The sequence below is a fragment of the Pelobates fuscus genome, chromosome 12, assembly GCF_036172605.1.
Source record: "Pelobates fuscus isolate aPelFus1 chromosome 12, aPelFus1.pri, whole genome shotgun sequence".
Taxonomy (NCBI): domain Eukaryota; kingdom Metazoa; phylum Chordata; class Amphibia; order Anura; family Pelobatidae; genus Pelobates; species Pelobates fuscus.
The window spans coordinates 69,527,282-69,541,407 of record NC_086328.1 but is presented as its reverse complement, the minus strand read 5'-3'; the positions used below and the strand labels follow the sequence as shown (position 1 = coordinate 69,541,407).

Genomic DNA, 14,126 nt, shown 5'->3' with positions numbered 1-14,126 from the left:
GTCAAGACTTGATATAGGTTAAAAAACAACTGGTTTTACTAGGCCAAGTAGCATGGTTATATATCCCAACCTGCAGCATGGGGTCCCTATTTATAACACAGTAAAACCCGCCCAGGAGTCTTTGTTTGGCAGATAAGTGAGTTTGCTTTTGCTTAAATTAATTATCTTCCGGAAACAAGAGGTACATGTAAAACACAACGAAAACAGGCAGGAACCCCACATATGTTATATCCCCGGATAGCCCTGATCTGAGCAACCACGTTGTCCATAAGAGAATTAGTTTGATCTATGCAGTGTAGTCAAATTGCCACCAGGGTAAAGTTTTGACCCACCCCACAAGTGGGCGAAGACCAAAATAATTCCAAGCAAATTGTCCTTATGGCCGGTCAACTGTCGGAGCTCCTGCGGACAAACAAATGGGGGCTCTGGGAGCGATGGTTCATCATAGTCTACTCTAGTGCAGGCATAGGCAACCTTCGGCACTCCAGATGTTTTGGACTACACCTCCCATGATGCTTTTCCAGCATTATGGGTGTAAGAGCATTATGGGAGATATAATCCAAAATATCTGGAATGCCGAAGGTTGCCTATCCCTGGTCTAGGGTATTCTTCCTCCAATTAGTGCTCTCCTGGCTGGTCGGGAAAGGTGAAAATACAAGGGGTAAAGAGGACCGAAAAAGTGTGGGTGGAGTGGCCGATTTCCGTTCCAGGGCACTTATGAATAAGTGCCGCTGGGGCCGTTCGGTTGTTGCTTGTTGCCGAATGGCTGCTACGAGAAGAGTGCTTCGGGTGAATTCGGGAGAGGAAGGTATAGAGCCAGGGAAACAGTTTATTTAGGGGGGGGGAAATGAGTTAGCTTTGAGGGAGTTCTTCAGTGTTCTTATCTACTTCATTACTTTAAGTCAATAAAATAAATGCTCACTTATGCTAATGCTAACACCTGATTGTAGTATTTTTTATCATATTGATACATTGTGATTTATGACTACTTACTTGTCTTTCTCTTCCATTATGTCACTAGCCTTAGTTATTCCAGTCCACGGTAAAGATCCACATAGCCATTTTAACATACAGTATCCCAGTGACTCCATGTCACTGCGACGGGATGGTGCTAGAAACGTTAAACAGGACACTTTTAAATGCATTTGATCAAATTTGATAATAAAATACTGAAAATGCTGTGACAATTGTAAGTAAGAGGAAATGTAGTGTGACTGTCCTATATATAATACTAATATGGCATCAGTGTCACTATAGGTAATGTATTTGTATTTCTATATTGTAGCCAAATAGCACATTTTTGGATATAGAAATATTACCAGATTTAGTTTTAAGTTATTATATTACATTATAGAATTAAAACTACAAATATGTTAGTCAAGGAAATTCCATTGATATCCAATTCCTACATGCAGAAATGCTTAAAAGGGACACTGAGCACATTGCCACTACTGTCTCATTTCAGTAGTTATAGAGGTATGAAGGCTCTGAAGCTGTCCTTGCAATCTTTCCTTTCAAATCCATTTATTTTGTGGTAATCTCCAGCACCCAAACTCCACCACATTCCCTCTGATATCATTTGGGGAAAAAATAAGCTGTTAGAGCGTGTGTGTGTGTGTGTGTGTGTGTGTACTGCCAAGTCACAGCGTGCATTCGGAATCTGAAAGAGTTATGCTGTACACATGCACGAAAGGCAATGTTCTCTGTCTGCTCATGATACTTTTTCCTTCTATATGTTAACAAAATGTAAAATCTTGAAGAAAGGCAACTTTTTGAATGTTCAAGATGACACCAAATAACATAAGGTATCTCATTTTTTATTTCTAATCCCTTAAAGAGTGCTAACATTATATTAAGGGAAATGCTAGACGATATTTAACACCAATCAATAACAAGTGATCCCCCTAAATGAACACAAATTTCACATGCCTTGTATAAGTTTAAAATTATTACAGGAACACTAACAGGGTTATTCACTAAAGTCTTAATGAACCATCTGGATGCATATGGGGTCATTTGGACTAAAAAATCTCGATATTGTTGATGGAATTTATCAGTCTGGATTTTGTAAGGCAGGCCCCTAACAGACCTGAATTTCGTTTAGATTTCTACCAAACCATATGCGGATGGCAGCAGCAGCAGCAGGCAAATAGTTAAAGTTATTATTTTTATATTTCAAACTTATTTTTGAAAGTGACTGATGATTTGCGACCACACTTGGCTTTAATAAATCTGAAAATAACAAATGTGGTAAAAAATCTGTTATTTTTGGACAAAATCCAGTGTTTAGTGAATAACCGTGTAATATTTTTTTAGTTGTGCTTCTTAACCTGTTTAAGGCCCCTAAAATTGATGAAAATTGCTATAAAAGTTTATTTCATTTCAGAGAGACAGACTCATCAATGGAGACCAATTCTCTTTTCAATCCTGATGACTTTCATCTAAATCCCATCAATCTCAAACAGATATTAAAGACACATTCCACATGCACACCCATAGCCACGATCTGCCAATCTAATATTAAGATTGGATGCATGGCACAACTGGCATCAGTGTACTTTACATGCTGATGCTAGAAGTCAAATAGATTCAATAAATGAACCTATTTATATTGGAGATTCCTAGTATCTGCCTGGATGATGAAATTGGAATATGTAAACAGTGTTGTTTTTAAGAAACCGTACTTTTTATTTGCAAGTTTGCATGGTTTAGCATCTATTACCAAAATCACTTAATTAACCCCTTATTGCCTTTAGGGAGTAATGACACGTCCTGCATATTTGGTGTGTGCAGAGTTAAATCCCTTCTCACTCCAGGGAGCCCAATAGGTCAATGGAAACCTGGGGCTACCTTCTGTCTGCTGTGGCCATTTTTTGTGGACTCTGACTTTTAGAGCAGCTGCTTGCAGTGCTGGAATTCAGCGCTGCAAACAGCTCTTTAAATAGGCACTTAAATGTCTTTAAAAAGAGCGCAGTATGAGCAAGGTAAAAACCCTGTTTACACCACTAACCCAAGATATAAATGAACACCTGGAGCTCCTGTTAGTCAGCTCTGGGAACCAGGGCTCCATTCAGAATTACACTAATAGTTAAAAATCCTCTTGGCACTGCGAAGGTTTATCATGTAGACACATTAAGTAAAGAAAAATAAATAAATAGGCCCATGAGGGTCAATATAACCACCATATTACTATAAGGGAGATTATAAAAGTCACTTTTTCCCCCCACCTGCCATGTTGCGGGTAGGGACATATTAACAGTGTCTGCTCACTATAAATAAAAAAACAAAAACAGTGACTGGGCAGCCACTGCTGCCCAGTCGTTAGAGAATCCCCATGCCCCGTAAAATAATGCGGAAATAGGCTATTAAGGTGGCCCCCGGAGGCACTCTTACCTCAGGGTGTAAGCCGTTCTCGAATGGTTTATCCCCTAAGTTGCCTCCAGGGGCGATGTCCACTCCCCCCAGGTGGCATCCGGCTTCAGTGCACAGAGTGCCCCAGGGCAGGGACACCGTTGATTGGCTAAGATGGTCAGCTGATGATCTCAGACAAACAGTGACTCCACATTTACTAAACTGGCTTCAGAAAGGTACATTTAAATGAAGTTGTTTTGGTCCAGGTCGGAGACCCTTTTCAGGAGTTAACCTCCACAGCCGCCATTAGCAGCTTTCTCCTGGTGCCCCTGGTTTAACACTTTTCCTTCTCTGGAATTGAACCAAACGCCTGCTCCATGGCAGCCGTTCGCATGAAGAAACCCGTGAATGGTCCTCAGCGGTACTTAGCCGCGACCGCTATGGAACTAATTTCGGCATGAGGTGGCCGTGTGGTTCCTGGACAACTTGGTCCGGGGTTTTGAACCCCTTTCCGACCCGCCAGGAGAGAGCTTTTTGGGGGGAGGTGCCTGAGACTAAGGGTAATAAACTGTACCTGCGAGCCAGACGGAGCACCCCATTTTGGAGCCGCAGGAGCTCCCGAAAGTTGACCGGCAAAAGCCTTTGGGCGCTCAGATCAGGGGTATTTGGGGGTGTATTATTTGTGGGGTTAATGTATATTTTTGTGATGTTTTGGGGTATTTTTATGTTTTTGTGTTTGCCTCTCTGTTCCCGGGAGATAATTAGCTTACCTGTATTTAATGCAATTATCTCCCAGGCACAGAGATCTATTGGAGGGGCTTGTCTTGTATTGAATGGATACCCCATGCTGGGGGCTGTGTATAAAAGCAGGCAACCTGGCCATAATAAAACAGTTTTTGTACCCTTCATCAAGTCTTGGCTGATGTTTGGGTATATCCGAGTTATCACTGCTAAACTTTGGGACCTGTGAGACTCATCAATGGATATACTCAGTCAGTCAGAGTATAAGGGATCTGTTACAGGACCTATCAATTATTATCCATCATGTATCACAGACTAGCATTGTATTGTCAAAGGCATGCCCAAGTGAGCTATTTGGTAGCTCTACACTTGTGTGTGTTGTGGCAAACCTAGCCACTTCTGGAACACTGGACTTTACTTGTCATAAAGGTTGTCTGTATTTTATGCTATGTAATGTATGTATTCTGCTGTGTCTTATGTGGCCATTGTAATTCGTATGCTAGCAGCCGTAAGCCACTAGCATTCAGTTACTTAGTTTCACGAACAGCGACTATCCGGGCTGTTCGTGAAACGAATATGGGCCCCCCTGATAGACCACACATTAAGGGACGTGTGGCGCTCGTTAACTGATTGCAACAACGTTACATTCGGTAATTAAGTGTATTCCTAGGTGGCCGTCGTTCGACTACCGACCACGCGGCGGTCGGCCATCTTGGATCCTTTGTCTCCCCAGCGGTGTTTTGTCGTCGAGCGCGTGGAACTAAAAACGGCTACTCGACGACACGAACACCGCTGTACTTCCAGGCCGTTCGGGAGCTCCGGTCTTCTCCTATTATGTTTCCCCGTCGGTATTCGGTACTTTGAAACGAATTGAAATAATAAATGTATTTCGTACGACGTTCGGTTGTTTCAGCTGGGATCTGAGCGGTATTCACACGAAAGGTGCACTCAGACCCCAGCTATCTACCGAACGTCCGTTCGTCTGAATAGCATGAATATTGGGAAAGTTGTGAATTTAAATGTAAAATGCCGGTTCTGCTGCACAGAGGGATAATCCACTTAACGGTATATTTCAGTGAGAGTGTCCCTCTCGTGCAGCAGTGCCTGATGGGAGAAAAGCTCCAAATGTTAAGTCCCCCATGTAGTCCCTTACTGTATTACCCCTGCCAGGTCAGTAAGGAAATCCCTTGCATGGGGACTTGCATAAATACTGGAAGCTGTGAATAAAGACCTCAGTTGACTCCCATACTGTGTTTCGTCCGGTTATTGGGAGGATTGGGATATTGCCTTACTTTTCAGCGCTGACTGTGGATTTACCTGTAATACCAGCGGAGATCATGGATTATAATACTGCCCTCCGCTACAGGTGTATTTTAATTACCTAATATTACACCCTTGGTTATACAATTTTACATTATCTGTCTTTTTCATGGACTTTTGTGTCATTTCATATACACCACGGTGTGGATTTGGAGAGAAGACCTATGGCTCAGAATTTTCTGCTATAATTAAGAATTTTGCACACTCAAAGACTTTCTGGAAGTAACCAATCATCCATTCTAATCTTTTACACTGTTCTCTATCAAGATGTATTCTTTGATTTCCTGATTTCATAATTGTCTTAGGTCTAGTTTAATATTTTATGGTATTTTGCTATTTGCACTAACATCTACTAGACGCAACTTGTAACTTTCTTTTTTTGACAAGTATATATCAATGTACAGAGATGCAGCAAACCTACAATGAACAGAAACTTCATCGCATAGCCCTGTAATGATATAAATCTCTTGTCTCCTGGTGTGTAAATCTTACTATACTATATACTTCTATATTCCTATTCTGCCTCCCACACTTGATCATTGAATTTTTCCATTTTATTGAGCTCCTCACATTCTGTGATAGACTGTATTGTTTATCTACAATGCACCATTACCATTTTGAAGTCTATAGTTTTGTTGTTCACTTTTCTTTTTATTGCCTTGTGTTTTTTTTTTATAAGTCCTAATTTTATATTGTGTTCTGACCAACTCCACTGTTGTACACAACTAATGAGATATTGTAACAGTTCCTTCAATATATTTGTGGTACTGCAAAGGGTCAACAGTATACTGGCATATAACGCGTTCTCTTGACATAAGATACACTTTTATATGGTCATATACTGCAATATAACAATTTTCTAACAAAGGTTGTACATTACTAAAAAGTAACGTAGTTCAGCATTCCTTACCAGCTCCTTTATGGACATCCATGCTAATAAATTCAGTAGAACCCACATGGGGTGTTTTGCTGCCATCTTGGTATTTAACATGTTTTCCGGCAGGGCAGTATCGGAAGGCAAAATAGTAATCTGCAAGATAGACCTAGTAAAAGAAAATTTCAGATTAAATGTTAGCTACAAAATTTGCACACTATCTGTATAAATTTGCAAATTCTTAAAATAAAAAAATACATTGTTAAAGCAGTGTTTTTGTAGAATCCAGTACACCAAATCAACGTCTTAATAAACTCCCAACACAAGGCACACAGTCTGCTCTGTGCTCTGCATATACATTGTGTTTGGAAGGGAATTTTCTGTTATGCTTTTTCTTTTAAATGGGTTATATGGAGCTAACCTGACCAAGCACTCACAGCCAATTTAGGTTGGATGAAACAGACGTTTTCATTTGATACTAGAATCTCTAATGCAAAAAGATTACAAGGCTGCAATTATAGTTTAAATCATGACTTGTTTAATCAATAATGAAATCAGAATATTAAAATATTACCTTCTAGTGAAACTGGGTACTTAGAAATAGTAAATGTGGTTTAACGGCAAGAAAGTACACACGGTAATATCAGGATAATTATTATTATTTTTTTAAGACCAAACAAATATTTATCTTACCTCTTTAAAATCATCAAAATTCACAAAGATATTTTCGGCTGTAATATTACCATGGACATACTCATTTGCATGGATGTATTCCAAAACATCTACCTGTAGAAATCAATAGTACAATATATCAGATTAACAACCTGAACAACGTAATCATACAAGAATATCCGTATGTTGCAGTATGGATCATTTTTCTAAAAGATATACAACATGCTGCCACATAAAGAAACATAGGAGTGAGTTCACTTAAAGAGTTTTGGGGTCTCAAATGAGTCACAAAACGTAGGGTAAACTGATGGAGAATATTTTGCCATTTGGGCCTATATTTTATATTGCTTAGTAAACAAATCCCTTTTGGAATGTCATTTTGTAGTAAAGACCATTCTCCCCCTTTTTGTGGTTCATTTTAAGCTGGGTTTGTCGCCTGAGAAACAGGGGTAAGTTGAACACTGTGCACTCACTTTTTGTTAATTTCTATTATTTTTATTTTTTTTAACTTACCATTCTGTACACAATCTGAAAAATGGTTTTCTCTAACAAAACCTTCTTTTCGTTAATGATGGTCTGAAAGCTCTTTCCTAGTGCAGGAAACACCAAAAACCTAAATAATATATAATAAAATCATTAGTTTTAAAGTAATAATTTTATGAGCAGTTTGTTTTAAATATAAACTATGATTAAATCCTAATAATTAGGTAAATCACATCCCATAGCCTTGAGGGCCCTGGTCTATCATTCGATCCTGTTTAAGAATTACTGTACACAATAACACTGTTAGGTTTGGTAGATGGAGCCCACTTTGCAGCAGGAAGCTGGATAAAATTATACCAAGATAGCAATACAGATGAGGATTAGACAAAAGTGTGGCTAGGAATGCAGGAGGTTAGGTGGCAAAGGTTCTTAAATGGTAAAACAGGCAAGAGTCAAATATCAGAAATCAGATGCACACCATTATAAGCACAGTATAACTGAGCAAGGAGGGAAAGAAGGAATTCTGTTAAAAAGGGGAGAAAAGGCATGCTCCCCCCCCTCATCACTCCCATGTACATCCTGCTTGGGACAACCCTTCTTTCCCTTTAAGAGGGCAGTGCACTGGCATGCGTGCTCTGAATGAGGCAGGTACTCTCTGATTCTCTGCCAATCCGCCATGCCCAGGTTGAGAGGTGTTTCTACTCTGATTCGACAGCCGTGGCATTGCATCGGAAGGAGAGATAAAGACCCGCTATCAGTTTGCGCCAGTGAACAAGTTGAGCAAGGAGACCAGGGAGGTGTGTATTGGCGCTTCGCCTCTGTGAATAGAGGGGAGGAGGAGGCGATGGAATGTGAGGTAAGGTAAAAGGAGAGTAAGGGGCTAGACACATAGACACATTTTTAGTAATTCCCCATCAGTGGAATGGGTGCACTCATGCATTTGACATTCATTATGCGGGAGAGGGGGGCTAAGGAGGGAACAACAGCAAAAACTCATGTGCGAATGTTAGTCTAAGTGAGAAAGCCTTGCTAATGGGATGAAACACATTGTTACTATTTAATATTGTTTTTATCTAATTACTCTTTATTTGAAGAAGTGTTAATAAAATGAAGAAAATCAGCACATTTTTACTGGTTAAGAGACCATTTTCCTTGGTGGGGAATATATATGTTACCGTTAAAGTGAGAAATCAGTTAATGTGCACATTAACTGATTTGCTACGTTAAAGTGCGGAATCAAGATATTTCCGCACTTTAACTAGGTAATGTGCACATTAACGGCTGCTGTCCCGTTAATGTGCAAAAGTTTGCTGTCGTTTCGTTGTCGCCTCATAATTTGCTGCAGGTTTCCATGTGGCTTGGTTTCGCGGGTTTTGTTTCACCGTGCCTAGGTGCTTTAATATTGACACTACTCATTAATATGCAGAAGGAAGGATCTCCCTTCTTATCCTAGTGACAGTCAGTGACAGTTAGCTTCGGCTTGTATCTCAAGCCTAGGTGCTGTTGAAGGCACAGATCAGTGGATTATTCAGCAGTGCCAAATCCAAAAGTATCCTGTTAACCCTCTCTATATCAGTAGAGAGACAGACAGTTTAGGCTGGTCCTCAATACCTAGGTGCCTTCGACGGCACAGAAAAGAGGTATATAAGCTGTAGGGTTTTTAACAGACCCGTTCATACTTATTTGGTGTTGATTTCAGTCTAGACTGACTTATTGACCGAGACTCACCCAATAGCACTATTTAGTTAAGGTACCCCTTGCTTTTGCATTTAAATAATAGATTGCAACATTGTTGCTCTTCGGTTCAGTACTGTGTTATAACAGAATTAGCAAGGTTGTGCAACATCTAATAATTTTTGTACCTACTTAATAGTCAGCTAAGCCTGCACGCTGAGTCAGTTCTTTTAGGTAGATACAGAGCGATCATTGCCTCCAAATTTAGCATTCCACTAAAATTAGATTGATTTAACGGCTGCTGTCCCGTTAATGTGAAAAAGTTCCTTAATCGTTTGATTCTTTCTATTGCAGTTTTGTAACAGAAACTTGCTTCTTTGTTGCTAAATAAATAACACTATATTAACTTGATTCTTGTTTGATTGTACTAACTTGCTTCTTAAACGTTGCTGTTGTTCCAGCAAAAGGTCTTATTTGCACTTTAACTAGTGCCTAGTAGGTAATGTGCAGATTAACAAGGTAATGTGAGAAATCTTTGAGAAATGAAACAATTTTCTGCACTTTAACTGTAACATATATACTAAGCACTGACGATTCAGCAAAACCATTATTTTGCACTACTCTAGTGAATAAGTTTCCAATTTATTTTATACTACAGTGAGCACTATATTTTATTTCCATTTTTATTCACATTGTGAGAATAAATAAACACCATTGTGAGAACCTCAGCCACTAATCAAATACCAAGAGTAAGGATTATAACACTTCACGCTGTTTACTGGGAGCGATTAGGCAGCTCCATATCATTAGTGCATTTCCATACATTGTCAGGGTATTTATATCGGCAGACATTTTTGTGCTATGATAGAAGTACAAAGTGTATATTCTGAAGTCATTGTTGAACAGACCAGACTCCATTTTGTTATTCTCAAGTTAACAAAGACACAACATTTCTTTCCTTTCTCTATTTCTGACCGCTTAGCCAGAGCTGAATGGAATGTGTATATAAACAAACCAAATAGATAAGACATTGAGAATGGGGGTAGACAGACTGTCAGATTACTAATGGAATATAATAAATTCTATTCCCAGACTTAGGTGACAGAGGAGATTAAACAATTAAATTTTACTTTCGATATTGTACAACGTCCCATTATAGTTTAAGGTGAAACTTAGTTCACAAACTATCAATTTTAGGAATTATAGCAGAATTTGCAGACGCATAGTCTGAAGAAATTCTCTTGATCTGACAGAGATAAAATAAGTAATAGCCATCATAAAGATAACGTAAATGACGTCAAAAATAGCCACCAGGAAAAGTTAACTCTTTCCTGGATAGGTATGTCTAGTGGAACAAGGCTGCCTTCTTGAGTTCAAATACTAAAATGATTACCTAGAAGGGAACCACACCCCACATTTGTGATTGGCTATCACCTAAGGAATTTTTTCCTTTAAAAAGTTAAGACAAGGGAAGAGAGGGGAATTCAGAAAAATTCAAGATTCGAGGATTCAAAGATTGAAGAGAGAGACATTACGACACTCTGGGGATTCAGAGAGATCCAGGCAGAATCGGGCGACCAGAGTAACCAAGAAACTCTCACACTCCATGGAGAGAAAGAGATCTATGACATTTAGCTACCTGAGGATATCTGATGAGAAAATATCTACTTAACTGGTAAATATACAGACATTTAATTAATTAATTAAAATTAATAGCATGATATATGACTGGATAAATCATGTTTGATTTCATATTTAGAAATCGTAATTATTAAAGAATATATATATGGTTATAGCATCCTATCTGCAGCTGGGATTAATATAGCCATTAATGTATTTGTGTGATTAATATCACGTTAGCATATCATGACCATTTATCCAGCTGTATTGATTGGCTCTAAAATAAGATAAAATATCTATTTAGACAAATTAATTAAAATATCAGCTAATATAACATAGTAGGTTTCTCTCATTTGATAAAATCAAGGAAATGGTTATTGACTATTTAAATATTATTTTTATTTAATATTACATAGGAATAGATCTTAAATCCCTAGAAGAGGTTTAACCAGCATTGAAAGGGTTATTTCTAACTGCTAGCTAAGTTCTATTGCCCTACACTGCAGCTCAGTGTGAAACTCACATTCTTTCTCCCTGTAAAGCCTATCATAAATTGTCCTGACAGCTAAGTGCTGTAGAGGCGTTTATATTAACCAGGAAGTAAATGGCCTATTGTATTGCATATATTGTTTTATACTGAATATTCATTGATTATTGCCATATTGTATTACATATGTTATGCTCGAATTCCATTGATTATTATCATGCATGTTGCTCATCATTATTATTTAAATTGTTAAGAAATAAATATCTATTTTTATAACAATTTGTGATTTTTAATTATCGGTATATGGTTATACATTTCATTTAACACGAGAACGATTAGGGATCTGAGAATTGAAAATCGTGGGCAATTCTCATCTGTTTACATTATTATCCCATAAATATCCCCACAAATTGGAGGCACGCTGCTGAGATCGTTTAAGTTGAAATTATATTCCATATACAATAATAATATTTGTGTAATTCATGCAATTAATCTTAATATAGAAAAGAGTTTTGTATTGAGATTAAATCACTGTATAAAATATGGCCAGCGGCAGTGATACATCTGTAACAGATAATACTGAAATAATTGAAGACCTAAGAAAACATGCTTTAATCAATATTCATACACATATGAAAAATGATTTAAGCTATGACGTTTGGTTAAAGAGCGTAGAATGGGATGCTAAACGGACGCTTATGACTGATGAACACATACTGAAACAACTTAAAGTAATTGCTGAACAAAAGAACATAGAGAAAAAGATGGGGTACATAATACAATCCTGGCCTTTCTTTATGACAGCACTTCTTAAGGCGTTAGATGAAAACAAGGTATTGAATACCAAACTGGACACGTACAGTGAACAATTTGGCATTCAAGATGGGAAATACCAAGATTTACTTGCTGAGCATAAAACTCGTCAGGCTGATCATGAAAAAGAAATGACAGCTTTGATGGATAAATATGCACAGGAAATAAATCAGCTCAAAATGCAATTGGATAAATATGAAGAGGAGAGTCTGAAATCAGGCAGTGAGGTTGATAGCCATCATTCTGTGCCAAAAAGTTGCACAAAAATGAAAGAAAAGACTATCTATAAATCCCCTCCTTGTTATGATGTTCCCACACCAGACCAGGTTTTCATAAAACAGTCTCTAAGTAAAAATGTGAGTAATTCTGAGAAAATACCTGTAGATTCTTGGCAATCTTGGGCAGAACAGTTTGAAAAGACTGTCCTGGCCAAACTTGACAAAGGGAATCAGATTCAAGGTGATAGGAATGAAAACAGACATGGTTCTGTGCACTGGCAGGATTCTGATGTTGATCAGAATTATGACAGTGAACGAGAAGCTCAGAGTGATGGGAGTGAAAGTGATTGCACTGTCCACTCTGAAGGCCATGTGACTGATATGCCATCTGCACTGTTGTACGGGTCTAATTCCTCTTCAGCAGACAGATCGCATAGACGTTTACCCAAAAACAGAAACAGAAGTCGTAAATCAACGACGCCTGTTTATGAATCGCCAAAGGTTGTTAAGTTCCTTAGAGAGACTGTCCCACAATTTTCTAGAGGTTCAGGAAACATATCTGAACATCTGGAAAATTATGATAGAGCAATGAATTCATTGGGCATGTATGATGACATTCAAAAGAAATGGTTCATTACATGGACCTTTGATTCAATGTGCCGTGTTCATCTTGAAAGTCTTCAAGCTATGCAGTTAATGTCCTGGTCCAAGATGAAATATGAAATAATCATGGAATATGGTAAGTATAAAACCGTTGCTTCTGCAAAGAAGGCGCTTTATAACTTAAAGTGCCGTCCAGATCAAAGCCCCAGAGAATTTTTAGTAATTCTTAAAAATGCATACTCCGTGGCCCAAAGAAAACCCAGGTATGAAAGCACAGACTTCAAAGATCTGTATTTTCATGCCATGCCAGTAAGTATACAAATGAATCTAGCAAGAGATTATGATTGTAAACTACCATTAGAATGGCTAGTCAGTCAGTGCATGAAATTGTATACCATACACCATGCACATGACGAAAATCAGCCAAAGGTTAAGAAACCTGGTGATAAAATGGTATCAGAGACTAAAATTCAGTTAGGTTTAGAAACCCAACAGAAAAAGAGGACCTATTCTGAGGTTTTGAAAACACCAAAGCCTCAGAAACAGGAAAACGCCAGAAGCAATTCTGCAAACTCCTCTGACAATAACTCTGAAAAATCCAATGACAATGGGAATAAACGCCCCTGGGTTAATAAAAACCAAGGCAATTCCCAATGGAGAAGGAATCCTCAGGGAAATAGGAGATATGGAAACAGAAACAACCAATCTGATTCCAATAACTCCCAACAGTCTCAGCCATCCCAGCCAAATTCTAATGGGCAAAGACAAAACGGCAATGGGGGAAATAATTTGCGTCGTCAGGTTGGTCAACTGACAGACCAGATGGGCAAATTAATGGAGCAAATGACAAAGATCAACCAAGTCTTTGCTATCAATCCTTTTTTAGGAACAGCTCAAATTGCAGAGACACCTGTGCAATTGCAACAGCAACAACAAGTGCCGCAGCAAATATAGCTACAGTGACTAAACAGGATAGGTTGTCAGTAGATGTAATGCCTAACCCTGTTTCCTTTCCAGTTACTAACAGTCAAATAGACGATAGTTGTGTTAGGAAACCTATTGCCAATCCCGTCACTTCACTTCCGGGTGAAGGAGGCGCAACGTGTTCCTCTGTTTTTTCATTTCAGCCAAAGGCTAAAATAGCCCCAGCAACTACTAGTTTCCAGGATCCAGACCTGAAAGGGTTAACTGATGAGATGCCGACCACTAGTTCCCGCTTGACAGTTCAAGATAATCCTAAAAAGGATGGGCCTGTGGGTAAGACTGAGCA

At 38.6% G+C, this 14,126-nt stretch overlaps 1 protein-coding gene across 2 annotated transcripts in view; it reads right to left on the bottom strand.

Annotated features, from left to right (window-relative positions):
- The window catches only part of VRK3 (VRK serine/threonine kinase 3), a 115,720-nt gene that overhangs the window by 14,672 nt on the left and 86,922 nt on the right, over window positions 1-14,126 (bottom strand). For both annotated transcript variants that reach the window (XM_063437322.1, XM_063437323.1), the window contains exons 8-11: window positions 7,472-7,571; window positions 6,980-7,072; window positions 6,323-6,455; window positions 994-1,111 (exon numbers count right to left, since the gene is read on the bottom strand). In XM_063437322.1, the coding sequence (XP_063293392.1) occupies window positions 994-1,111; window positions 6,323-6,455; window positions 6,980-7,072; window positions 7,472-7,571 (444 nt within the window). The remainder of the gene's footprint in view (window positions 1-993; window positions 1,112-6,322; window positions 6,456-6,979; window positions 7,073-7,471; window positions 7,572-14,126) is intronic.